The sequence below is a fragment of the Rhyacophila brunnea genome, unplaced genomic scaffold, assembly GCF_057557595.1.
Source record: "Rhyacophila brunnea isolate RB1 unplaced genomic scaffold, BYU_Rbru_1.0 scaffold_5, whole genome shotgun sequence".
NCBI lineage: Eukaryota > Metazoa > Arthropoda > Insecta > Trichoptera > Rhyacophilidae > Rhyacophila > Rhyacophila brunnea.
The window spans coordinates 106,524-126,434 of record NW_028233170.1 but is presented as its reverse complement, the minus strand read 5'-3'; the positions used below and the strand labels follow the sequence as shown (position 1 = coordinate 126,434).

Below are 19,911 nucleotides of genomic sequence, written 5' to 3'. Positions count from 1 at the left end.
CAGTTAAATAATCAGTATGACGAGGTGTACGTGTAGGTACTGAAAATATTACTACGCATTCCGCATACTGCACAACCGAATGTATAGAAAACTAGGGCAACATACCTATAAGTGCAATACAATTTGGCCTAAGGACCAGAATAGCACTTTTTAGCAATACAACGTTGCCGAAATGTTAACTTGAATATATTTTGAAAAAGCATTCGATAGGGTAAAATGGTTGAAGTATTGAAATGAACGGGAAATGACGATAAGACGATAGACTAGTTGCAATTAATCGATACACTCAACAAAACACCACTGTTAAAGTTAGCAACAAAATGACCGAATGTATTGAGTTACAAAGAAAGGTGAGAATGGGGTGCATTCATAGACTATAGATACATATAGACGGTGCATTGCATTGCATTGCATTCTTAATGCCCAAAGATAGTTATTAATGTCATTAGGTATATTTAGAAAATGATTTTTGACGAAGCTCTGACGCAGTGACGTCCGGTGGGGGTAGGTAGATTGAGCGTCGCTTGGGGGCGACAGTTACCCAAAGGGCGGCAAATCGAGAAGAATCACTAGGTATATGTAGAAATAGTTACCTAAACTCAGTAATAACGGAAATATCTTTCCAGTAAAAATTAAGCTCACTGGTTGGAAACAAAATATTTTTATTAATTAGGTACTATAAAAGTTTTAACAGGATTTTTGTCGGGTTCGCGATGTCTAGTTTACTTCCGTTGTCCTTGGATGTCACGTTCTTGGTGAACAGCAATGACACGTGCATACCTAATTTAAAATGTAACCAAATATGTTTACCAGTCACTCGCGAGTTATGGAAGTTGTCAAGTGTATTTTTAAATGTAGGTACCTATCTGAAACCGTAGACTCGCAATAAATTGTCTAAAAGCAGAGTTGGCATTTAAATTAGATTTAGTGGTATATAATATCTTGTTAGTAATGTATCCATACAACAAATTTCTTAGATATTGGAGTCATGAAAGGAGGATAAAAAGTATTGTATATAAAAAAAATGTGGCGGCATTTTGGCACTGCCTAGGGGCGGCATTTTGTCTAGGGACGTCACTGCTCTGACAGGATCATAATACGAGGGTACCTATCGAAGTAATCGGAGTCCTTGTAATGACTTGCGATAGTTATATGGACGACACACAAATCATTGCAGACAGTCGGAAAGATCTTCAAATACTCATTCAAGCTTTTGAATGTGGTATTTCAGCCGCGTGTTCTGTATCAGCTGAAAAGACAATAGTGACCAAATAAATAATTGGACAAGTAAAAACTAGAAAGTTGGCATACTCTAGTCACGCCATACGGTATCCTGAGAGATGTCAACTTCTATATCTTATCATTCAGCGAGGCCCCGGTCGAAGATGAATGTCGCGGCCCGAGAATCTCAGAGATCAGAGGCAGCGACAGTCAGGGAAACGATAATGGATATGGAGAATCAGATCTCAATAGATAATTAAGATACTTGCTTTATTTTAATGAATTTGATGAATATTTAATATGAAGTTAGATTATCATGTAATATAATTACATTTTTGTACGGTTGAACTCGAATAGAGTCACAAGCGTAATAACACTGGTGCGGGAAAAAGTTTAGTAACGAAGTCGATTTTAGATGTCTTCATTTATAAGCACTGCATCACAATGGACTAAATTTCGAATTTTGATGTATTTTTTCAGCCAAAGAACGGTGCAAGAGACGAAAGGATGGGACGTGTTCCGCGATCTGCCCAACAAGGCGGACAGCGGCTCCATGGCCGACCAGCAGTGCCTGGAGTTCACCGTCAGGGTGTGCAAAGTGCTAGCTTACATGCTCACCTTCATCATCGTGCTGGGGTCGGGCGTCGTCTCCAAAGGAACTCTGCTCTTCATGACCTCTCAGATCAGGAAAGATAGGCAGATAACGTTTTGCAACCAAGACTTGGGTAACACGTTATTAATTAATAATCTATCTGTAGTTAGTTGTATTGCAGGTACATTATCATTGATGCAGTGACAGGGATAATGAACTGGACAGACTGGAAGCTACGCTATGAATAATTATTTAATATTATCTTACATACTCATTTTTTTACCATGTCCCATCGAATAAAATCATAATATGGGCCTTCACCACTTGCTCGACCTATTAGGTCTATGATATGACTCAAACACGAATTGAAAAACAATATGTGCATTTGCCAGACCCAAGATTCGAACCTGGGACCCACTACGTTATAAGCCGACGCCTAAGCCGCTCGGTTATCGTGGACAAAATCACCATATTATTATAATATGTGGCCATTGGCGTGGGGCAATTAACACAAATGATGAAATTAGGATAATTAGTTTAGTCTTACATAAAAATCTAGAATATCAACAATACTTTTATAACACAAAAACTATTCATTAAAAAACCGAGGAAAAACCGAAAAAAATACGATATACCTATCTGAATTTACAAGTAGATGGTATAACCACCCAAAACAACTCGGTCCACGTTGGTGAGAAAACAGATAACAAGCGGTTTACATCAGATAATTAATTGTTTTATTAGAAATACCTATAACAACTTAAAAACGCTCCGGTGAAAATCTGTTTAAATGCGACTGTCATACATTTACAATTAGAACCCAAAAACATTTACTGATGACAACCCGTTAAGAGCATACATAAGTGAAACGGCAAATAATTTTCAACAATAGGTGGGACGAAATTTCGCACTCGTCGCCAATCGGCGAGCGGCAGTCGAGGTCACGTCAATTTGTTTTGTGATGGCGTTGGAGGAATATATTCTTATATCGTGTAAAGATGATTAAAAAACGTTATGCATGTACTCGAAAAAGAAAACATGTCAATGAATATGTTATTATTATTACTAATATAACAATAAACATAACACTAAATGAACGCATGTTGAATTTTTATGACAACTTAGGTTTCGTTCGGCACGCGTCATTTGCACAATACGCGCGTCGCATAGTTACGATATTTTTAGAAAAATAAATGCTTGTTCATATTATTACAATGCCGACTCAAGCGCAATATTGCAAGTGTGATGAAGAATATTCTAAATTCTCTTATAAAAATGCAAATTTATTTTTAAATAAAATTTAGTTAAAATTAAATCCGCCATAAAAACACTTTCGCTTGCCAGCAATATTACCGCGCGCGCCATAGGTTTTCCATCGCTGGCCTTTGCAATAAACCTAAAGTAAGAAAGCGCAAAGTAATAAATAATAATACACCCAAGGTGACAGCGCGGCTTAAGCGTTGGACTATCACGCCGTGGGTCTCAGGTTCGAATCCTGGGTCTGGCAAGTACACATATTGTTTTTCAATTTGTGTGTGAGTTAGGGTATGGACCTAATAGGTTGAGCAAGTGGCTGACATCCATTTCTCGTAAAAACAAAATCTGTTAATACAAACCTCTACTCTGTGGAGGCCCATATGATCCTATTAGGATCGGACATAGTCGAAAAAAAAACGAATTCTGTTTAAAAACCTTTATCCGCGGTGACTGGCTTTCACATGTATATCTTAACTCCCCTTTGCTCCAATTGTATCCGGTCACCGGCCGGTGGTCGTAACAACGTCTTCTCATTCTCAAATGAACCGATACTAATAAAATAATGAACGTTATGTTTGACAGGTCGGGACAAACAATTCATCACGTCTCTCCCGGACGTGGAGAGGATAGCTTGGATGTGGTGCATATTTTTTGCGTTCCTGGTGCCAGAAATCGGAACATTGATAAGATCTATTAGAATATGTTTCTTCAAAAGTTGGAAAAAGCCCACCTACGATCAGTGCATCATCGTAAGTTTCTCAGTACCAATACAATAATTTATTTATATTTTAACGACGTCATCGAAATAAAATAGACGACGCCTAATGAAATGTGGTCTATGCCTATCAGGTGTTTTTCACGGAAACCCTCCACACGGCGGGGCTGGCGATCCTGTTCTACGTGATCCTCCCCGAGCTGGACGTGGTGAAAGGGGCCATGCTGACCAACTGCATGTGCTTCGTCCCCGGCTTGCTGGGTTTGCTCTCCAGGAACTCCAAGGAGTCGAAGAGATTCGCCAAAGTGATCGTGGATCTAGTGGCCATCGCGGCGCAGGTCACGGGCTTCGTGGTGTGGCCACTGCTCGAAGGCAAAGCTTCGCTGTGGCTCATTCCCGTGGCGTCGTTCTGCGTTTCACTCGGATGGTGGGAAAATTACGTCTCAAAGCAGAGTCCCCTAGGTACATATATATTTACTTTCCTATTACTTACTACTTATTACACTATGCAGATTTCAATGAATATACCTATACTGGAACAGTGGCATGGTATTTAATTGCCGACTGCTGGAAAGAAGTAATATTATGAATAACTTCAAGAACACACACAATAGCAATCCGGGCGGTGAGTTTTACCGTGTCAGTTACTAATACCGTTTCCAATCTTACCGAATTTTCTACTTACCTAAACTATGTAACCACTTGTGGAATGAATTGGATGTGGGTTCAAGTCTTATTCGATACACAAAACTACGATTTTTCCAATAGGTATGTTCCTGAAATTGTTTCAAATTATGTATGTTCAAAAAAGAAGATTGCCCTTTCAAATCGTGTGTTATTTGAATAAAATCATGAATCCAAAATTTAAAGCCTCTTCATTCCATGAATCTAGGTAATATGTGTACTGTGCGAAAACGTCTTTTTGGCTACGCTTCTAGGCGCTGTTGTTTACTAAATGGGAGGAGCTTGAATGGAAGTGCGGTTAAAAATGGGCGGAGCATTTTAGTTCACAGTTTTAACACGTAGCCAAGAAGATGTTTTCGCACTATAAAGTGAAAATAGTAGTAGTATCGCATATTAAGCCAAGAGTTGGAAAATCACCGCTTGCAAGTCAAATGCAGCACGCGTTCTTTCAGATATATTTATGAATATTAACTATTTTAAGCCGGAAAGAATCTTAATTATAGGTTTTTTATTACAAAATGTCCTCTCAATATCAATGACAAACATGTTTTTTTCCATTTGATATTGACACGGGCATTATTTAAGTACCTACTTACAGTGACGTCCCGAAGAGGTATGCAGGTCATACGTTGCACAGGGGCGGCATGCTATAAAGGACGGCGAATGAAGGAACGTATAAAAAGATGACAACTTATCAGAGCAGTTGCGGTTATCCACGAAGTAGACGATGCTGTCAATTCATTAGAAAGTATTGACGTCTTAGTTTAAAAAAATGTCGAAGCATAAAAAATCCTGACAAAATAGGTACCTAACTATTATCGTATTGTAATACATATTGTAATGGCGGTTGCGGGGGAAACTTTTCGACAGAGTGCCTCCAAACCTGTCAGCGTCACATACCTCCGCGCAGAGTAGATTTTATGGAAATGCCCTAATAGAGTGTAGGTACCTATGCCAATTTAATGATTTTTGGTTGTATTTGATTGTGTAAGTGCCGAAAATAAATAATAAAATATGTGAGTGTGTAACCTAACCTAACCTAAAACGATTTTGCAGATAACTTGATACTAAATAATAAATAATTACAAGATAAAAAGAACCATTTATATACCACGTTTTTAAATTTTCTGTTGAATCATATAAACTTGACAATTCTACGTATTAATAATTTAGGACAAATAAGGACAAATAATATATAAATAAAATAAATCATTTTTTTTACTATTTTGCAACAAACAAACAAATATAGAATACTGAAATGTCATTTTGATTTCCATAGTAACCAGCGCTCGAAATGGAAAATTTTACGAACCGGAGCGCTCGATAATTTTACGAAAATATCAACTATATTGTACTATACTACATTAATTGTAAATGTGATTTATAAAAATAAGCGTTATTTTTTTTATTATATGAAATATCTAGCTCAGACGGTCAAATTAATATTTCCACGAGACGGAGAGATAATTTTGTGGATTTTATGAACCGGAACGGCGCTCCGGTGCGTTCCGATCCATTTCGAGCCCTGATAGTAAAGCACGTATATATTAATAATTTAGTTGCTGGAACTACCTCCTTAGCAACCAATAATAGTGGATTGGATTACGGATTTCTTCCGAAATAACTTTTCATACAAAACAGAATTAACTGAAAATGAATTCAATTCTGCTTAAAGATGGCTAAAAGTATTAAAAGAATGCATTGGCATCGTGTTCTGATTTATTATAAAAGTTTCAAATGTCTAGCTAGTCGGGAAGTTAGTTAAAAATCGATCGCAAGATTTGTACTGGATAAACAACCACCGGACAAACAAGAATACGAGCTAAGAAAAACGTGGTAAAATGAAAGAGGAAGGGCGGCACTTTGCTCAGAAATGTCACTGGGTAGGACAGAGAAAAATGCAGTCTGATTTCACAACGATTTAATTAAATAATGCCAACAAAATGATCTTCAACATGGTGTGGGTATTCTTCCTCATCCTCTTTTATTGGTAGTTAGCACTAACTGCGCCATTAATGATCACTTTTTTACAATATATAGAACAAATTTAGGTACATATGAGACAATAATAAAATTATTGTTTAAAATTGAAAAATATTAGTGGATTATTTGTCATACAGATACTGGAATAATTAGCGGCTCCCTGAAAAAAGCTTCAGTGTGCCCAGTTTGAGAAGCACTGGTACATCGTCGATTCTTAAGAATAATAAATTAATAGCGTCAACGTGCGTTTTCACCTTGCAGGTTTCATGAAAGCCCTGGGCCGCGTGAAGGAGGAATTGAGGTACACGAGGTATTTCACTTACATGTTCGTGTCAGTGTGGAAAGTGATGGTGTTCCTGGGGTCGCTGCTTCTCATCCTGTGGATTCAAGGCGACAGCGTCAGCGATTTCTTCGGACTCTTCAAGTCCGGGTTCGGACCCCACATCATCACCATCGATGAGGTTCGGACGCTTGATTTTTAATCTTTCGTTTTTGACGGGTGAAGTTCTGCGACTGAACCGATTATCGTCCGTGTTGCAGATAAAACCCGTGCTGTCGGGGACGGTGCTGCCGGACCTCTCGGACGTGACGAAGACGGGTGACTCGACGGAGATCCCGGCATGGCACAATGCCGCCGTGTATGTCCTGCTCATCCAGATCGGTGCCGCCTATCTCTGCTACGTGTTCGGAAAGTTTGCTTGCAAAATATTGATCCAGGGCTTCAGTTACGCTTTTCCCGTGAATCTCACCATTCCCGTGTCCATATCGCTTCTGATCGCAGCCTGCGGGATCAGAAATGGAGACCCCTGCTTTTTTCACGGAACTATTCCGGATTATCTGTTCTACGAGAGCCCTCCAGGTGACTGATCGTTTATTTTTTTTAAATTTTAAATCCTATGTAACTATTCCACCATGAATTGACAGCTAACAAAATAAAAGAAATATTTATTTATGCGGTCGCAAAGGCCGCTGTGCGAAAAAATAAAAAGGAGACAATTTTCTGTTTCAGTTTACTTCTTGAATGACTTCATCTCGGGGCAGATGGCGTGGGTGTGGCTGCTTTGGCTCCTGTCGCAGACGTGGATCACGCTACACATCTGGACGCCAAAGTGCGAGCGCCTCGCCTCAACTGAGAAACTATTCGTCATTCCCATGTACAACTCCCTGTTGATAGATCAGTCCATGGGATTGAACAGACGGTGCGATGATCAGACTGATGTCAAAACAGAGGTAAACATTTAAAGCGTCGCAATTGAAAAGCCACAGACGTATCCTCTGCAAAATTTGAGGATGATACTGACGTTCCCATGAGGCCAGTGCGATCTCAAACAGTCTGCGATGAGAATAAAATGAAACCGCTATATCCTTTCCAACTTATATATTTATTTATTTAGTTTGACACTTTGCCGCATAGTATCCTACTGCTAGAACCGCTGAAATGCTGTGCAGGATGGTTACAAGTCACCCGGTCTTAATTCTGCAGGTCTTTTAAAATCCAATCCGTAAACACATTTTATGGAGTTTCAGTCTCTGCCGTTGGACGATCGCCATGTTGAAAGTCACTCCCATCAATATATTATGTATCTTTTAGCAAAGTTTACAAGATTGATGATGTTATTTCAGGATTTAGCTGAGATTGAAAAGGAAAGGGTCGACGAGTATTACGAAACGATTTCCGTTCACACTGACGGTTCCAACTCTACCCCCAGGACTGTCAAGTCATCTGACCACATCACCAGGTATCTGCCGGCGTCTATGTGCATACTTTATTATTTGATAATTACTAGAGGAGTATACCTACCTACTTATCTTAAATTATCTACGCCATTTCTGTGGGCAAAGCACAAGTACCCACGGTAAACATGGCTCCCTCATCAATGAAACGGCCCCCCCAGGCCAGGATCTTTGTGCGAACCCACCTAAAAATCTCTAAAGTTAAGGGTAGTATGAATGATGTCCTACAGTAGTGTTTCCCAAATTCTACGCATGAATTATCATGTAAGTAGGTATAAAGAAGTAACGCTCTTGAAGTAAAATATGCATATTTTGACTATTGGAGCAAATTTGCGATGTGTATTTATCTCAATTAGTTGGACGACCCGCCATGCCCCCCCCTCAGGTTTGAGCTCTGTCACCCCTCCTCCTGGCATGACGATGATAGTAATTTTTTTTTTCAGAATCTTTGCATGCTGTACTATGTGGCATGAGACGAAAGAAGAGATGATCGAGTTCTTAAAGTCCATCTTCAGACTGGATGAAGACCAGTGCGCTAGACGCGTTGCGCAGAAGTACCTCAGAGTTGTGGACCCCGATTATTACGAATTCGAAAGTGAGTGCCGAGATGAGAATGCTTTTTCAAAATCAAAAAATTCAGTGGGCGTTGCTCAATCTTTTACCATTATATAACATTTTAGGTTACTGTCGATTATTTACATTTTCTACTGTATTTAGTGCATTTTGTGAACAAGAAAAAAAAATATATTGGCAGAATAAAATTGCTCAAGCAAAATAGTAGAATTAGATGGCCACACAAAATAGAGTCGAGATGTTTCCGTGGTATGACTGCATCAAGGTTGATGGTGATATTGCTATAATTTGATCAAATTGAACCGAATGCATACCGTACGTGTTACAGCTCACATATTTCTGGATGACGCGTTCGAGATCTCGGATCACAGCGATGACGACTCGCAGGTGAACAATTTTGTAAGGAAGCTGATCAATACTATTGACGAGGCCGCCTCTGAGGTGCACCAGACCAACATCCGCATCCGTCCGCCCAAGAAGTTCGCCACGCCTTATGGCGGTCGACTCGATTGGATCTTGCCCGGAAAGACCAAGATGATTTGTCACCTTAAGGACAAGGACAAGATCAGGCATAGGAAGCGGTGGTCACAGGTGTGTTCTCGGACTTTTTCCGTTCTTCAGTATTTTTTGCCGCATTCGACTTCCGTTCGCTTGTAATAACAAATTCGGACTGTCCTTAGGTGGAAATCCCATCTGAAGGTGTGCGAAAACAATATATTATTATATCAATAATAAAACTGGGGTGTCTGTTTGTTTGCTATGTGATAACTCAAAACTACTTAACCGATGTTGATGAAGCTTTTCGACTGCCTACATTATTGGTACCAATTTAGTTGGCTTTTTGTGGCCTTTTATCTCGATGCTTAATAATACAATTATTGCAACAATAATATGATATGAGTCGCAGATAAAGTAATAGTAGGTACCTAATAAATACAACTCAGTCTATATTATATTGTGTCCGTTGTGTATTATAAGTTTCTCTTGTTCTTTCCATATTCCATGTGAACAAAGTCGTGGGCGTACCAACTAAATATTTTGGCAAATCATTAGGCATATCTGAATTTATTGTTATATATTATGATTCTGAAATATTAGTTAGATATAATCCAATAATAATAAAATTGTTCACCACCTTGGTATTTTATGGGGTTCCAATCGGGCCATAAAATATACCTACGCCTAAACTGAATATCAATCAAAGTAGATGATAATTATTATGGAAATTTAAAATTTTGGCCGCCATCTTGGTATTTGCCAAATATATAAATAGTTTAATTTCAAATTAGTTTTCAGCATCATAAAATACATGTCTAAACTGAAAATCATTCAAACCAGATGATAACTATGGGAAAATTTTTAATTTTGGTCGATATCTTATTTTGTCTGTCATTGCATTTATGAAGAATATCTATATAGCTTGGTATGTGAGCGGCATTGGCCTTGGTCACGCAATCCGTTGCTGACCTTAGCCACCTCCCAAAAGAGGTTTCTTAAAAGATTAAGCAATAAATGATTTTTATCCTTACGCTCAAATTATTAGACCTCGGATCCAAACACCCGTTAAAAAAATAAGCTGTGAATTGCCCTAAAAAGTTTGATTAAATATTACTGAGATCGAACGCATCACTGAAAATAATAATAATGTGTTTGGGGCAGGTGATGTATATGTACTATCTGCTGGGACACCGGTTGATGGAGCTGCCCATTTCAGTGGACCGCAAAGAGGTGATGGCGGAAAACACTTTCTTGCTCACTCTCGACGGGGACATTGACTTCCAGCCCAACGCCGTGCAGCTACTCGTGGATCTCATGAAGAAGAATAAAAACCTGGGCGCCGCCTGCGGCCGCATCCATCCCATCGGCTCAGGTACCAGTTCCCTTTACTCTCCCGTTCTTTCATCTGATACTGTTTAATACGAAAATCATCATCCGTCATTGAAAATATCCATAGTGAGGCCGGCTAATGTGAGATGTTTGTTTTGAAAGGTCCCATGGTGTGGTACCAGATGTTCGAGTACGCCATCGGCCATTGGCTGCAGAAGGCCACGGAGCACATGATCGGCTGCGTACTGTGTAGTCCGGGATGCTTCTCCCTCTTCCGAGGCAAGGCGCTCATGGACGACAACGTCATGAAGAAGTACACCACACGCTCCGATGAAGCCCGTCATTACGTGCAGTACGATCAAGGTTCGGCCTCCATCATATTGTGAATCATTATTATCACTAGAAAATCTTTTTGATTAATTTGATAATTTTATTATACCTATGGAGGTACCTACCTATATGACGTGTTAAATAATCACCACAAATTTAATTTTTTTAGTGGAACTCGAACCAACATCCATTGGATTCTGGTCAACGTGCTTTACCAATTAAGCCAGACGTCTCATACTTAATTATGGTGAAACTAACTAATAGCTGTGTGACTGAACTGTTATTACGTGGAATCCAATAGATTTGATTTCTTTTATTTTGTTAACTGTCAATTCATGGTGGAACTGCATTGTATTGTTGTTTTTATTTAATAAAATGCAATTTTTTGTTGTACTTATTCCACTTTTAATTAAGAGATTAGGACCGGTTTCGTCCGCCTCAGAGGGACATTTTCAACAGTTGAAAATGTCCCTCTGAGGCGGACGAAACCGGTCCTAATCTCTTAATTAAAAGTGGAATAAGTACAACAAAAAATTGCATTTTATTAAATAAAAACAACAATCCAATAGATTTGGTTTAAATCCCGCTCCATACCAATATTTTTTCAAAATTATTTTTCTAATACTTAGATATGTTTTTGAGGTATTATGTATAAAATAATACCTACTAATAAACATGTCACTAATTCATATATCCTTTCTCACTTCCACTAAGGTGTACCAATATAATTATAATATATTTATTCCACTATGACCACTATTTCGACTACGCTTCTAAGTATGATTCTGCATAATGCTCTCAATTCAACTTAAGTGATTAAGTGATTGAGTAGCTTTAAGCAACACTTTACCTTATGCCGCCATCATAATGATGTGATAGTGAGAGTGAGAAAAACAAGTATTGTATTTATTATTATTAGAACGTCTCGGTTGAGGTCAATCATCTCTGCATTCCACTGAAAATTAATTGTTTTATATTTATGTGTACAAATAAATTGTAAAAAATTGGACAACTCCGAAAAATATCCTAGTTATTCTTTTTGAAAATTTATCATCGCTCGATGCTGACACGAATTAGAAACATACGAGATTAACATGACAGACGACCGCATTTCAAAGTCATTCGAAAAAGAAGAAGAAGCTCATCGGTGCTCTGTCACATTTTAAATTAATATTCCCCGTGTTTTGTTGCGATGGCAGGAGAAGACCGTTGGCTTTGCACCCTGATTCTGCAGAGAGGCTATCGAGTAGAATACTCGGCAGCGTCGGACGCCTACACGCACTGTCCCGAGGGCTTCAACGAGTTCTACAACCAGAGGCGTCGGTGGGTGCCATCCACCATGGCCAACATCTTTGACCTGCTCACCGATTACAAGAAGACCGTTCAGATCAACGACAACATATCCATGCCTTACATATCCTACTTGGTGAGTGTTAATTTTTTATCATAGCCAATGTCATTCGGGCACTTTTTGCTAAAGAATAAGATACAATATAAGTCATTCGGTGTTATTCACCGAGATGTTTCAGATATTATGCTAGTAATAAAGTAGCTTTAAAAGTACCTGAGAAATTGCAGTAAAATCCTCAAAATTATGGCAATAATAATCAAAAATATCTCCTCCACCTGATTCGATCAGTTGGCTGACGTTATTTCTGTGTAAACATAAATCGACTATGCTCTTGTATGCTTTAGCAACTAATCCTTTGGTCATTTCTTAGGTTATTTTGGTACAGTGTAGGAGTAGGTAGATAATTGAAATGCGATCATTTGAATTTATGAACAAAATAAATAATGAATAAAATGTTATTTTCACAGATGATGTTGATGGGTGGTACGATTCTGGGTCCCGGAACTATATTCCTTATGTTGGTGGGGGCGTTCGTAGCTGCCTTCAAAATCGACAACTGGACTTCTTTCGAATACAACATTATCCCTATATTGTTCTTCATGTTGGTTTGTTTCACATGCAAATCCAACATACAGGTATAATATTCTCTTTTGCAACTAGGAAAGCATTATTTTCACAGCTCTACTGTTTTTAATGAACGCCTCTTTTGTTCTTGTATTCAGTGTTTCCTTAGAGATGCATTTGAAGAGATCGCCCAATGAATTGATTGCTGCACATGGATCAATGGAGTTAAAAACCTAAATATTATTTATGAATTGAAAAATAAATTGGCACGTGTTATTTTTTCCAGTATAAAGATCTATTTGTAAAAGTATAGTTATGAAGGATTGTGTTTAGAAAATTTATGCAGAGTTCAAAGTGGCCCATTTATATTGACAAGTCAAATATAAGAAATTAACTTACTGAACAATAAAAAATATTAACTTCTCACATTAATTATTAAAAAATATTGTATTCTATGCCTAAATAATATACAATATATTATAAAAGACCTGTAAACTTGAAATTGCAAGTATCACACTTATTATTGACTGTGGACTTTACATCTAAACGACTATACATATTATATTATAATATAATATGTTGGGGGGGTATGCGCTATATATTTTTTCTGCCTTTGGGGTATATTTTTGAAAAGTTTGGAGACCACTGATCTAGCTACTCTATCAACTATTATTAACGATAATGGCTCTTTTCATGACTATCTATATTATCATACAATTTATTTTTGCAGAGCTTTAAATTAAAGGAAACATTGACTGTCATCGCTTTACTTTATATAAGTCTTTGATGTATAACTTTACTGTGTTATAAATTGATGTCTGTCAAAACTGTCATTTGTTTTATTGCATATTGTAGGGCTTTATATTTAACTTACGCTTGGAAAAATCTTCTTACTACTTCAGTCAGTGCTCAAAACCTTGAGAATGAGAAAAATCGGTTTTGGACGCGGTGACAGATCCGACGGGATGATCATGAAAATGAAACTATCTGTTGCTTTTGTGTCAGTGTTTTGTCTGTGTTTTTGTCCGTGTCCATATTGTGAGCGTGCATATCCATTGTCTGTCCGCAGCTTTTGATCGCGCAGATCCTGTCGACCGGTTATGCCATGATAATGATGGCCGTGATCGTGGGTACGGCTCTGCAGCTAGGCGAGGACGGTATCGGCTCCCCGTCAGCCATCTTCCTTATCGCGCTGACGGGCTCTTTCCTCATAGCAGCCTGCCTGCATCCTCAGGAGTTCTGGTGCATCGTCCCCGGAATCATATACCTCCTCTCCATCCCCTCCATGTATTTGCTGCTTATCCTGTACTCCATCATCAACCTGAATATTGTGTCGTGGGGCACGCGCGAAGTGGCCGCCAAGAAGACTAAAAAGGTGAATGTCACTCTCCTGTGGTGCCTCCAACGATTATTTATATTACCTACGGTGGTGGAATGATTTTTTATTATTTTTATATTCATTATTCCCCGTTGCTGTCTCATAATCAATTTATCGCTTAGTATATTTCAGGTGAGGGTGCATGTTTAAATAATATTATCATAATATCTGTGAAACAAGTTAAACAATAAAGGTATGATTTATAGCTTATGCGTAAATCACATACTAATTGCGAATGGACATTTTCCACCTGCTTCGATTGTGCCCGAGCATAAACGGTCGCATTTGAATGTACGCATCCAATAGGATTATGTTTTAAGTGCACAAATCATGTAAGCAAAGTCATACCTCAATTAGTTATCAAAGAATCATAGCCGACCGGAATTCAGGTCAACGTCAATTCAAGTCAAACTGGCCTGCTGCGGAGATCGGGGTCATGTTAATTAGTTTTCTACCGAAATTGCTGAAGGCGGAATGGCCGTCGACCACATTTGACATTGACCGCTCGACGAGTGTACTGTGGAGAGTCAATAGAATATTGACAAACCCGGTGAGGCACTCTCAGGGCAAATCTGTCTTTAGATATTTTGAAAAATTGTTTTCTCGTTCGGCAGCTGTTCTTCGCCCGCCTGATATCGGCCATGTACGGACTGGTGATGGTGGCCGTGCTGGTGGCCCTGACCATCCAGATCTGGACGGACGGCCCGCTCGCCCCCTCCTCTCTTTTCCTTTTCATAGTCATCCTGGAGATGGTGATAGCGGCGTTCATGCACCCCCAGGAGCTGTACTGCCTCCCGGCCATCTTGGTGTACTACATAACCATTCCCAGCATGTACCTCCTCTTGATCATCTTTTCGCTCTTTAACATGAACAACGTCACGTGGGGCACGAGGGAGACCATTGCAAAAGTCAGAGCTAAGAAAGTGGAGGAACCCAAAGTACGTATCGTCCGACTGTTACTAACTGCAGTGTGTAAATATTAAATTCGGGAGCCTCACCCTTCCCTTCCCATGTTAGGCGTACGAGGTCCGATCGATGTTCGGTTAGCGCCGGCGATTCATGATAATTTTGTACATTATTTAACCGCTTATTGGCAGGGATGGATTAATATCCAAAATTAATATACATTAACCGATTAACCCATATTAACCTTTATGTCTAACAGTGCCGAGGGGTGGAGGTAGGCTGTTAAGATTCTACATAAATAGTGCACACTAAACTTTGACAGTTATACTTATTTGTTTGCATTGAACTAAGAATACAATTTGCAGATGGTGGTGGTTAGTTTTTAAAATTCAATCAAACTATGCCTAATCCAAACCATTATAGTTTAGGTATGCTATCGGCGATCCAACAAAAATAGCACACCCTTTTTCAGACATACTTATTTATTTTTGTTTAATTAAGAATATGTAATAATATGACAGATGGTATCGGTTGGTTATTTTAAATTCATTAAGCTCTGCCTAATCAAACCATAATCGATAAACAATTTTCTTCCATCTACAAAATATCTAAAATTATAGTATGGTTTAATGGCATAATTTTAGACATTTTATAGATAAACAAATATTTTTTCAATGAAAACAAATACGTTTGACTGACAAAGTTTAGTGTGCACTATTTATGTCAGATCTTGACGGCTTACCTCCACCCTTCGCCACTGATGACCAACACTAAATTTAAAGGGTCATTCTTCACTGTCTTAGCAACACCATGTATCTTCCAGGCATCAAGTATTACAAATCTATTGACCACTTTATTTTCTATAGAACTTAAAAATATGTAAATGGTACCTACTCTTTTGCGTATTTTTACATTACATTTAAAATTTATAGCTCATCATTTTTATAATAGATGACAAACAGTCCTGTTTTCAAATTTGACCAAAAATGATTTTGAATGAAGTACAGTGAAGATGAAAGAGCATTTTTTCAATATTAGAAAACAACAATTAAATTATACAGCATGAAAACATCATGCATATAAAACATGTTTTGTTTTTAGATAGAAATGTTTTCAAGAGCATTTATTTTTATTGATAATGAATGAGTATGACAATCAAATTAATATTAAAACGAAATAGTACTTACCTACATACTATTATATCAATAATTTAATACCTAATGATAAAATATGGTACATCGTAATAGATGTTTGGGTTGTCACTGTGTGTTCTTCCTAATTCTATACTCGACGTTTCGAGGATGTACCAGCCGACAAATTATAAAGATTTGTGTGTGAGTCAGGGTATGGACCTAATAGGCTGAGCAAGTGGCTGACATCCATTTCTCGTAAAAACAAAAATCTGTTAATACAAACCTCTACTCTGTGGAGGCCCATATGATCCTATTAGGATCGGACATGGTCGGAAAAATATGTCAGTTTATAAATTGTTTCCATAAGTAGTTAGTTAACTCAGATTAAAACTGAGTTTATAATTAATTTGTGTTTATTAAATACACTTACTTAAATACAAATACAATAATATTATCTCTAAAAAATATGTTATTAATTGCTTTTCTTTTTAAATTTCAATCTAATTCACTGTGAACGGCATCTTTGCTGTTGAAATAAACTTTTCATACTGTTTTAATAGGTACAGTAATTTCTCAGTAATCCGCCACCCCAAAAACCAGACGAGTGTCCGATTAGTGAAAGCGGCCGATTATACTGCATACCTACATACTAAATTATGGTCAAAATTAAGTATTTCGTAAAAATAGTTTTTTTGAGAAATTTGTACTAGCAAATTACGGTTTTATTTATAATCAGAAACAAGTATTTACTAAATTATACATATTTATAAACTAAGTTTATTAATAAATCCGATTCTGTGCCAAAGCAAATATGTTCGCAGATATGGCGAGGCGTACAGGGCCGGCCATACAAAAAACACGAACACGAATGCATATGATTGGTAACTGTATAAAGATAAACTTTCAGTATACTCATTTAAAAAAAAAATGAATAAAGTTTTATTATTGCTAAAAAATTCGCGGCCTCTCACCTACCGCCATACAAAACCTCCCGGCACAGATCAGGTTAACAAATCAGTTGACACAACCAGTTAGGATTCCTGGCTTTCCCTATGTCTAAAAGCTTCTTTGGGCACTTTTTTCCCTGGTACATTACTGAATTATAGAGCTTGATTTTGTGGTTTCAGCTAGTAAAATAGCGGATTATAGTAGTTGTCGGATAATCAAGCAGCGGATTACTCGGAGTGTACTGTATAATATGTTTTTCCAACCTCGGATTTCTCATAATGAATAATTTTCTTTTTAACATGCAAAATTATTAAGAAAAAAATAGTTTTTAAACTAAATAGTTCAGGAGTAAAACGATATCATTAAAAGCATCATTGGGGCCATTGGGGTCATCAGAGCATTCTACCCTGTTAGAAAAGTTCTGAAATTGACCTGCGACTAACCAAGCCATAGGTAATTCTTTGGTTCAGTTACAGTAGTTATAATATTCACATTAATCTAAACAATGCAGTAAAAACTTTATAAACTGACGGATGTGATGGTCTTTACAAAAATCGACAATTAAAATATAGCCTTATAATAATGCTAATAGACAGAACTATAAAAATGGCAATTGAAATTTGGCAGGAAATGGAAAAAGAAAAGGTGGATGTGGAGCAGGCCAAGAAAAAGGCCAAGAACAAATCATTGCTGAGCTTCCTGCAGGCAGGCCAGAGCGACAACTCTGACGATAAGGGCTCTCTCGAGTTCTCCTTTGCCGGACTCTTTAAGTGCATGTTCTGCACGCACAGTTCGGGAGGGGAGGACCGCGCCCACCTCCTTCACATCTCTGATTCGCTCAGTCAGCTCACCAAGAAATTGGACAGCGTCGAAAGGTCAGCGTTCTATTCTCATATTATATCGTTGCATGCACATTTTACTGCCATGCCAATAATTAGTACATCTAATAGCAGCGTTCGACTTCCACTTGCATGAAGTTGAGTTTAGGTCAGTGACTTTTATAAATTCCTAAGATAGGGTCTATTTAGCTCTTTCTGTGTATTTCTACACTATATTATAATTATAATATATTTTTTTATCACCCTGTTTTTTATGTGGGTAAGTATAATATATTTATATTAAATAATATTAAGTCGCTGTTTTCATTGTTTCTTTATATTTTTAATGTCATGTTGTGAACTTCTCAAACTTATAATTTGTCATGTTAGCTCATGTTGAAAAATGATTTGAATTAAAATTTTGTTAAGATTTCAGTTAGCGTAGTGTCGGTGTCGATTTTGATGTCTCATATATAGAAATCAGCGAGGTCATCTGCAAGATTCATTTAGCAATGCGAAATTATTGAGAACGGTGACATTTCAGATGTCTGGACTCAAACGGGATGGTGCCGGTGACGAACCGACGTCGGTCGACTATGGGCGGAGTGAACAATGCGCATCATCACGGAATGGCCCAGGTGACCGAGGAACAGGAAAATGACGATTTGTCCGAAAATGAAACCGTCTCCACCAATCCTAAGGTCACAAATTTATTTTCATATAATTTCTGATCCACTGTCAATTTGAAACATTTCCTTGCACTTCCAATTTTATCATTTATCCCAGGGGTGCCCAGCCCATTGGCAATAAGCCCATATTACTAGGCCACACATAAAAAAAATGAAACAAAGAAATATTTTATTACCTTATAATTAATGTGACACTTGTTTTTGTATATTTTTTGATGTCTTTTTCATATTGACTGGCAATTCAGCCAACGGGCATCGCAGTTGATTGGTCATGTTTTCATCGAGCAACTTGCTGTGACACTTCGTTTTTTCTACATTTAATTTCGAAAAGAACGATTCGCAGCGATATGTAGTCCCAAATGCTGCTGTAATGCACATTGCCAGTCTTTTAATTTTGGAAATTTATCTTCGAGGATATATTTCTGATAAAATTCAAGCTTATTCCCTTCGAACATGCACTTTAACTCTATGCTCGATTGCAGTTCAATTAGCTCCATTTGTAAATTTGGAGGCGTTGATTCTATCTCCACGTTAAATGGAGTTAAGTATATTTTGAAAATTTCCTCATACTTTTGCATAAATGCGAATCTGGTATTGAATTCTTTAATTAATTTTGTGACTTCATTAGAATATTTAAAAAAAAGCTTTACCATCACTGTTAAGTACGGAGTGTGTGGAGCCGGCAGAAGCATAAAAACAGGTACTAGCACGCAGCACAACACGATAGTTCTAATTTCACAAAATATAATATAAATGTGGTAAATTTATGAGTTTTTTTTTATTGTATGAATACCAAAATTCAAAATATAGAAACTGAAAACTTCAATTGGGTCTTGGGCCGCGGGTTGGGCATGCCTGGTTCATCTGCTCATCCGCACATTTGCATACTTGCATACTATGGTGTGAGTGAAAGAAAATTTACGCATTGGCGGAAATTAAGGATTAATCGGGGTGAAGAGGGCGGGGGGGAGAAAATGTTATCGATGAGGCCGGAGGTACCGAGAGCAGTATGACATTAACAAGAATAATTTTAGTATCTATGTATTTTCTTTGTCACACAGCACACAACAGTAGAGTATCAGAGAATTTAGATTGCAGCTTAATTCTTCAGTGGAAAGGCGAATACGGAAATTAAATTTTATATATTTCTTTTTTTGTCGGAGGAAAAATCTTTTTATGCGTTCCCACATATTTGCATACATGCAGTC

At 37.8% G+C, this 19,911-nt stretch overlaps 1 protein-coding gene across 5 annotated transcripts in view; it reads left to right on the top strand.

Moving 5' to 3' along the window:
* kkv (hyaluronan synthase-like protein kkv) overlaps window positions 1-19,911 on the top strand; it is a 77,446-nt gene that overhangs the window by 46,319 nt on the left and 11,216 nt on the right. For 2 of the 5 annotated variants that reach the window (XM_085955994.1, XM_085955995.1), the window contains exons 3-18: window positions 1,702-1,946; window positions 3,653-3,819; window positions 3,920-4,247; window positions 6,714-6,913; window positions 6,993-7,311; window positions 7,462-7,682; window positions 8,076-8,191; window positions 8,630-8,781; window positions 9,088-9,350; window positions 10,419-10,629; window positions 10,749-10,949; window positions 12,116-12,342; window positions 12,735-12,902; window positions 14,824-15,147; window positions 17,824-18,071; window positions 18,559-18,715. In XM_085955994.1, the coding sequence (XP_085812120.1) occupies window positions 1,702-1,946; window positions 3,653-3,819; window positions 3,920-4,247; window positions 6,714-6,913; window positions 6,993-7,311; window positions 7,462-7,682; window positions 8,076-8,191; window positions 8,630-8,781; window positions 9,088-9,350; window positions 10,419-10,629; window positions 10,749-10,949; window positions 12,116-12,342; window positions 12,735-12,902; window positions 14,824-15,147; window positions 17,824-18,071; window positions 18,559-18,715 (3,547 nt within the window). Of the gene's footprint in view, window positions 1-1,701; window positions 1,947-3,652; window positions 3,820-3,919; window positions 4,248-6,713; window positions 6,914-6,992; window positions 7,312-7,461; window positions 7,683-8,075; window positions 8,192-8,629; window positions 8,782-9,087; window positions 9,351-10,418; window positions 10,630-10,748; window positions 10,950-12,115; window positions 12,343-12,734; window positions 12,903-13,900; window positions 14,207-14,823; window positions 15,148-17,823; window positions 18,072-18,558; window positions 18,716-19,911 lie in introns of all 5 variants that reach the window. The other 3 variants (XM_085955997.1, XM_085955996.1, XM_085955998.1) reach the window with 2 other exon arrangements.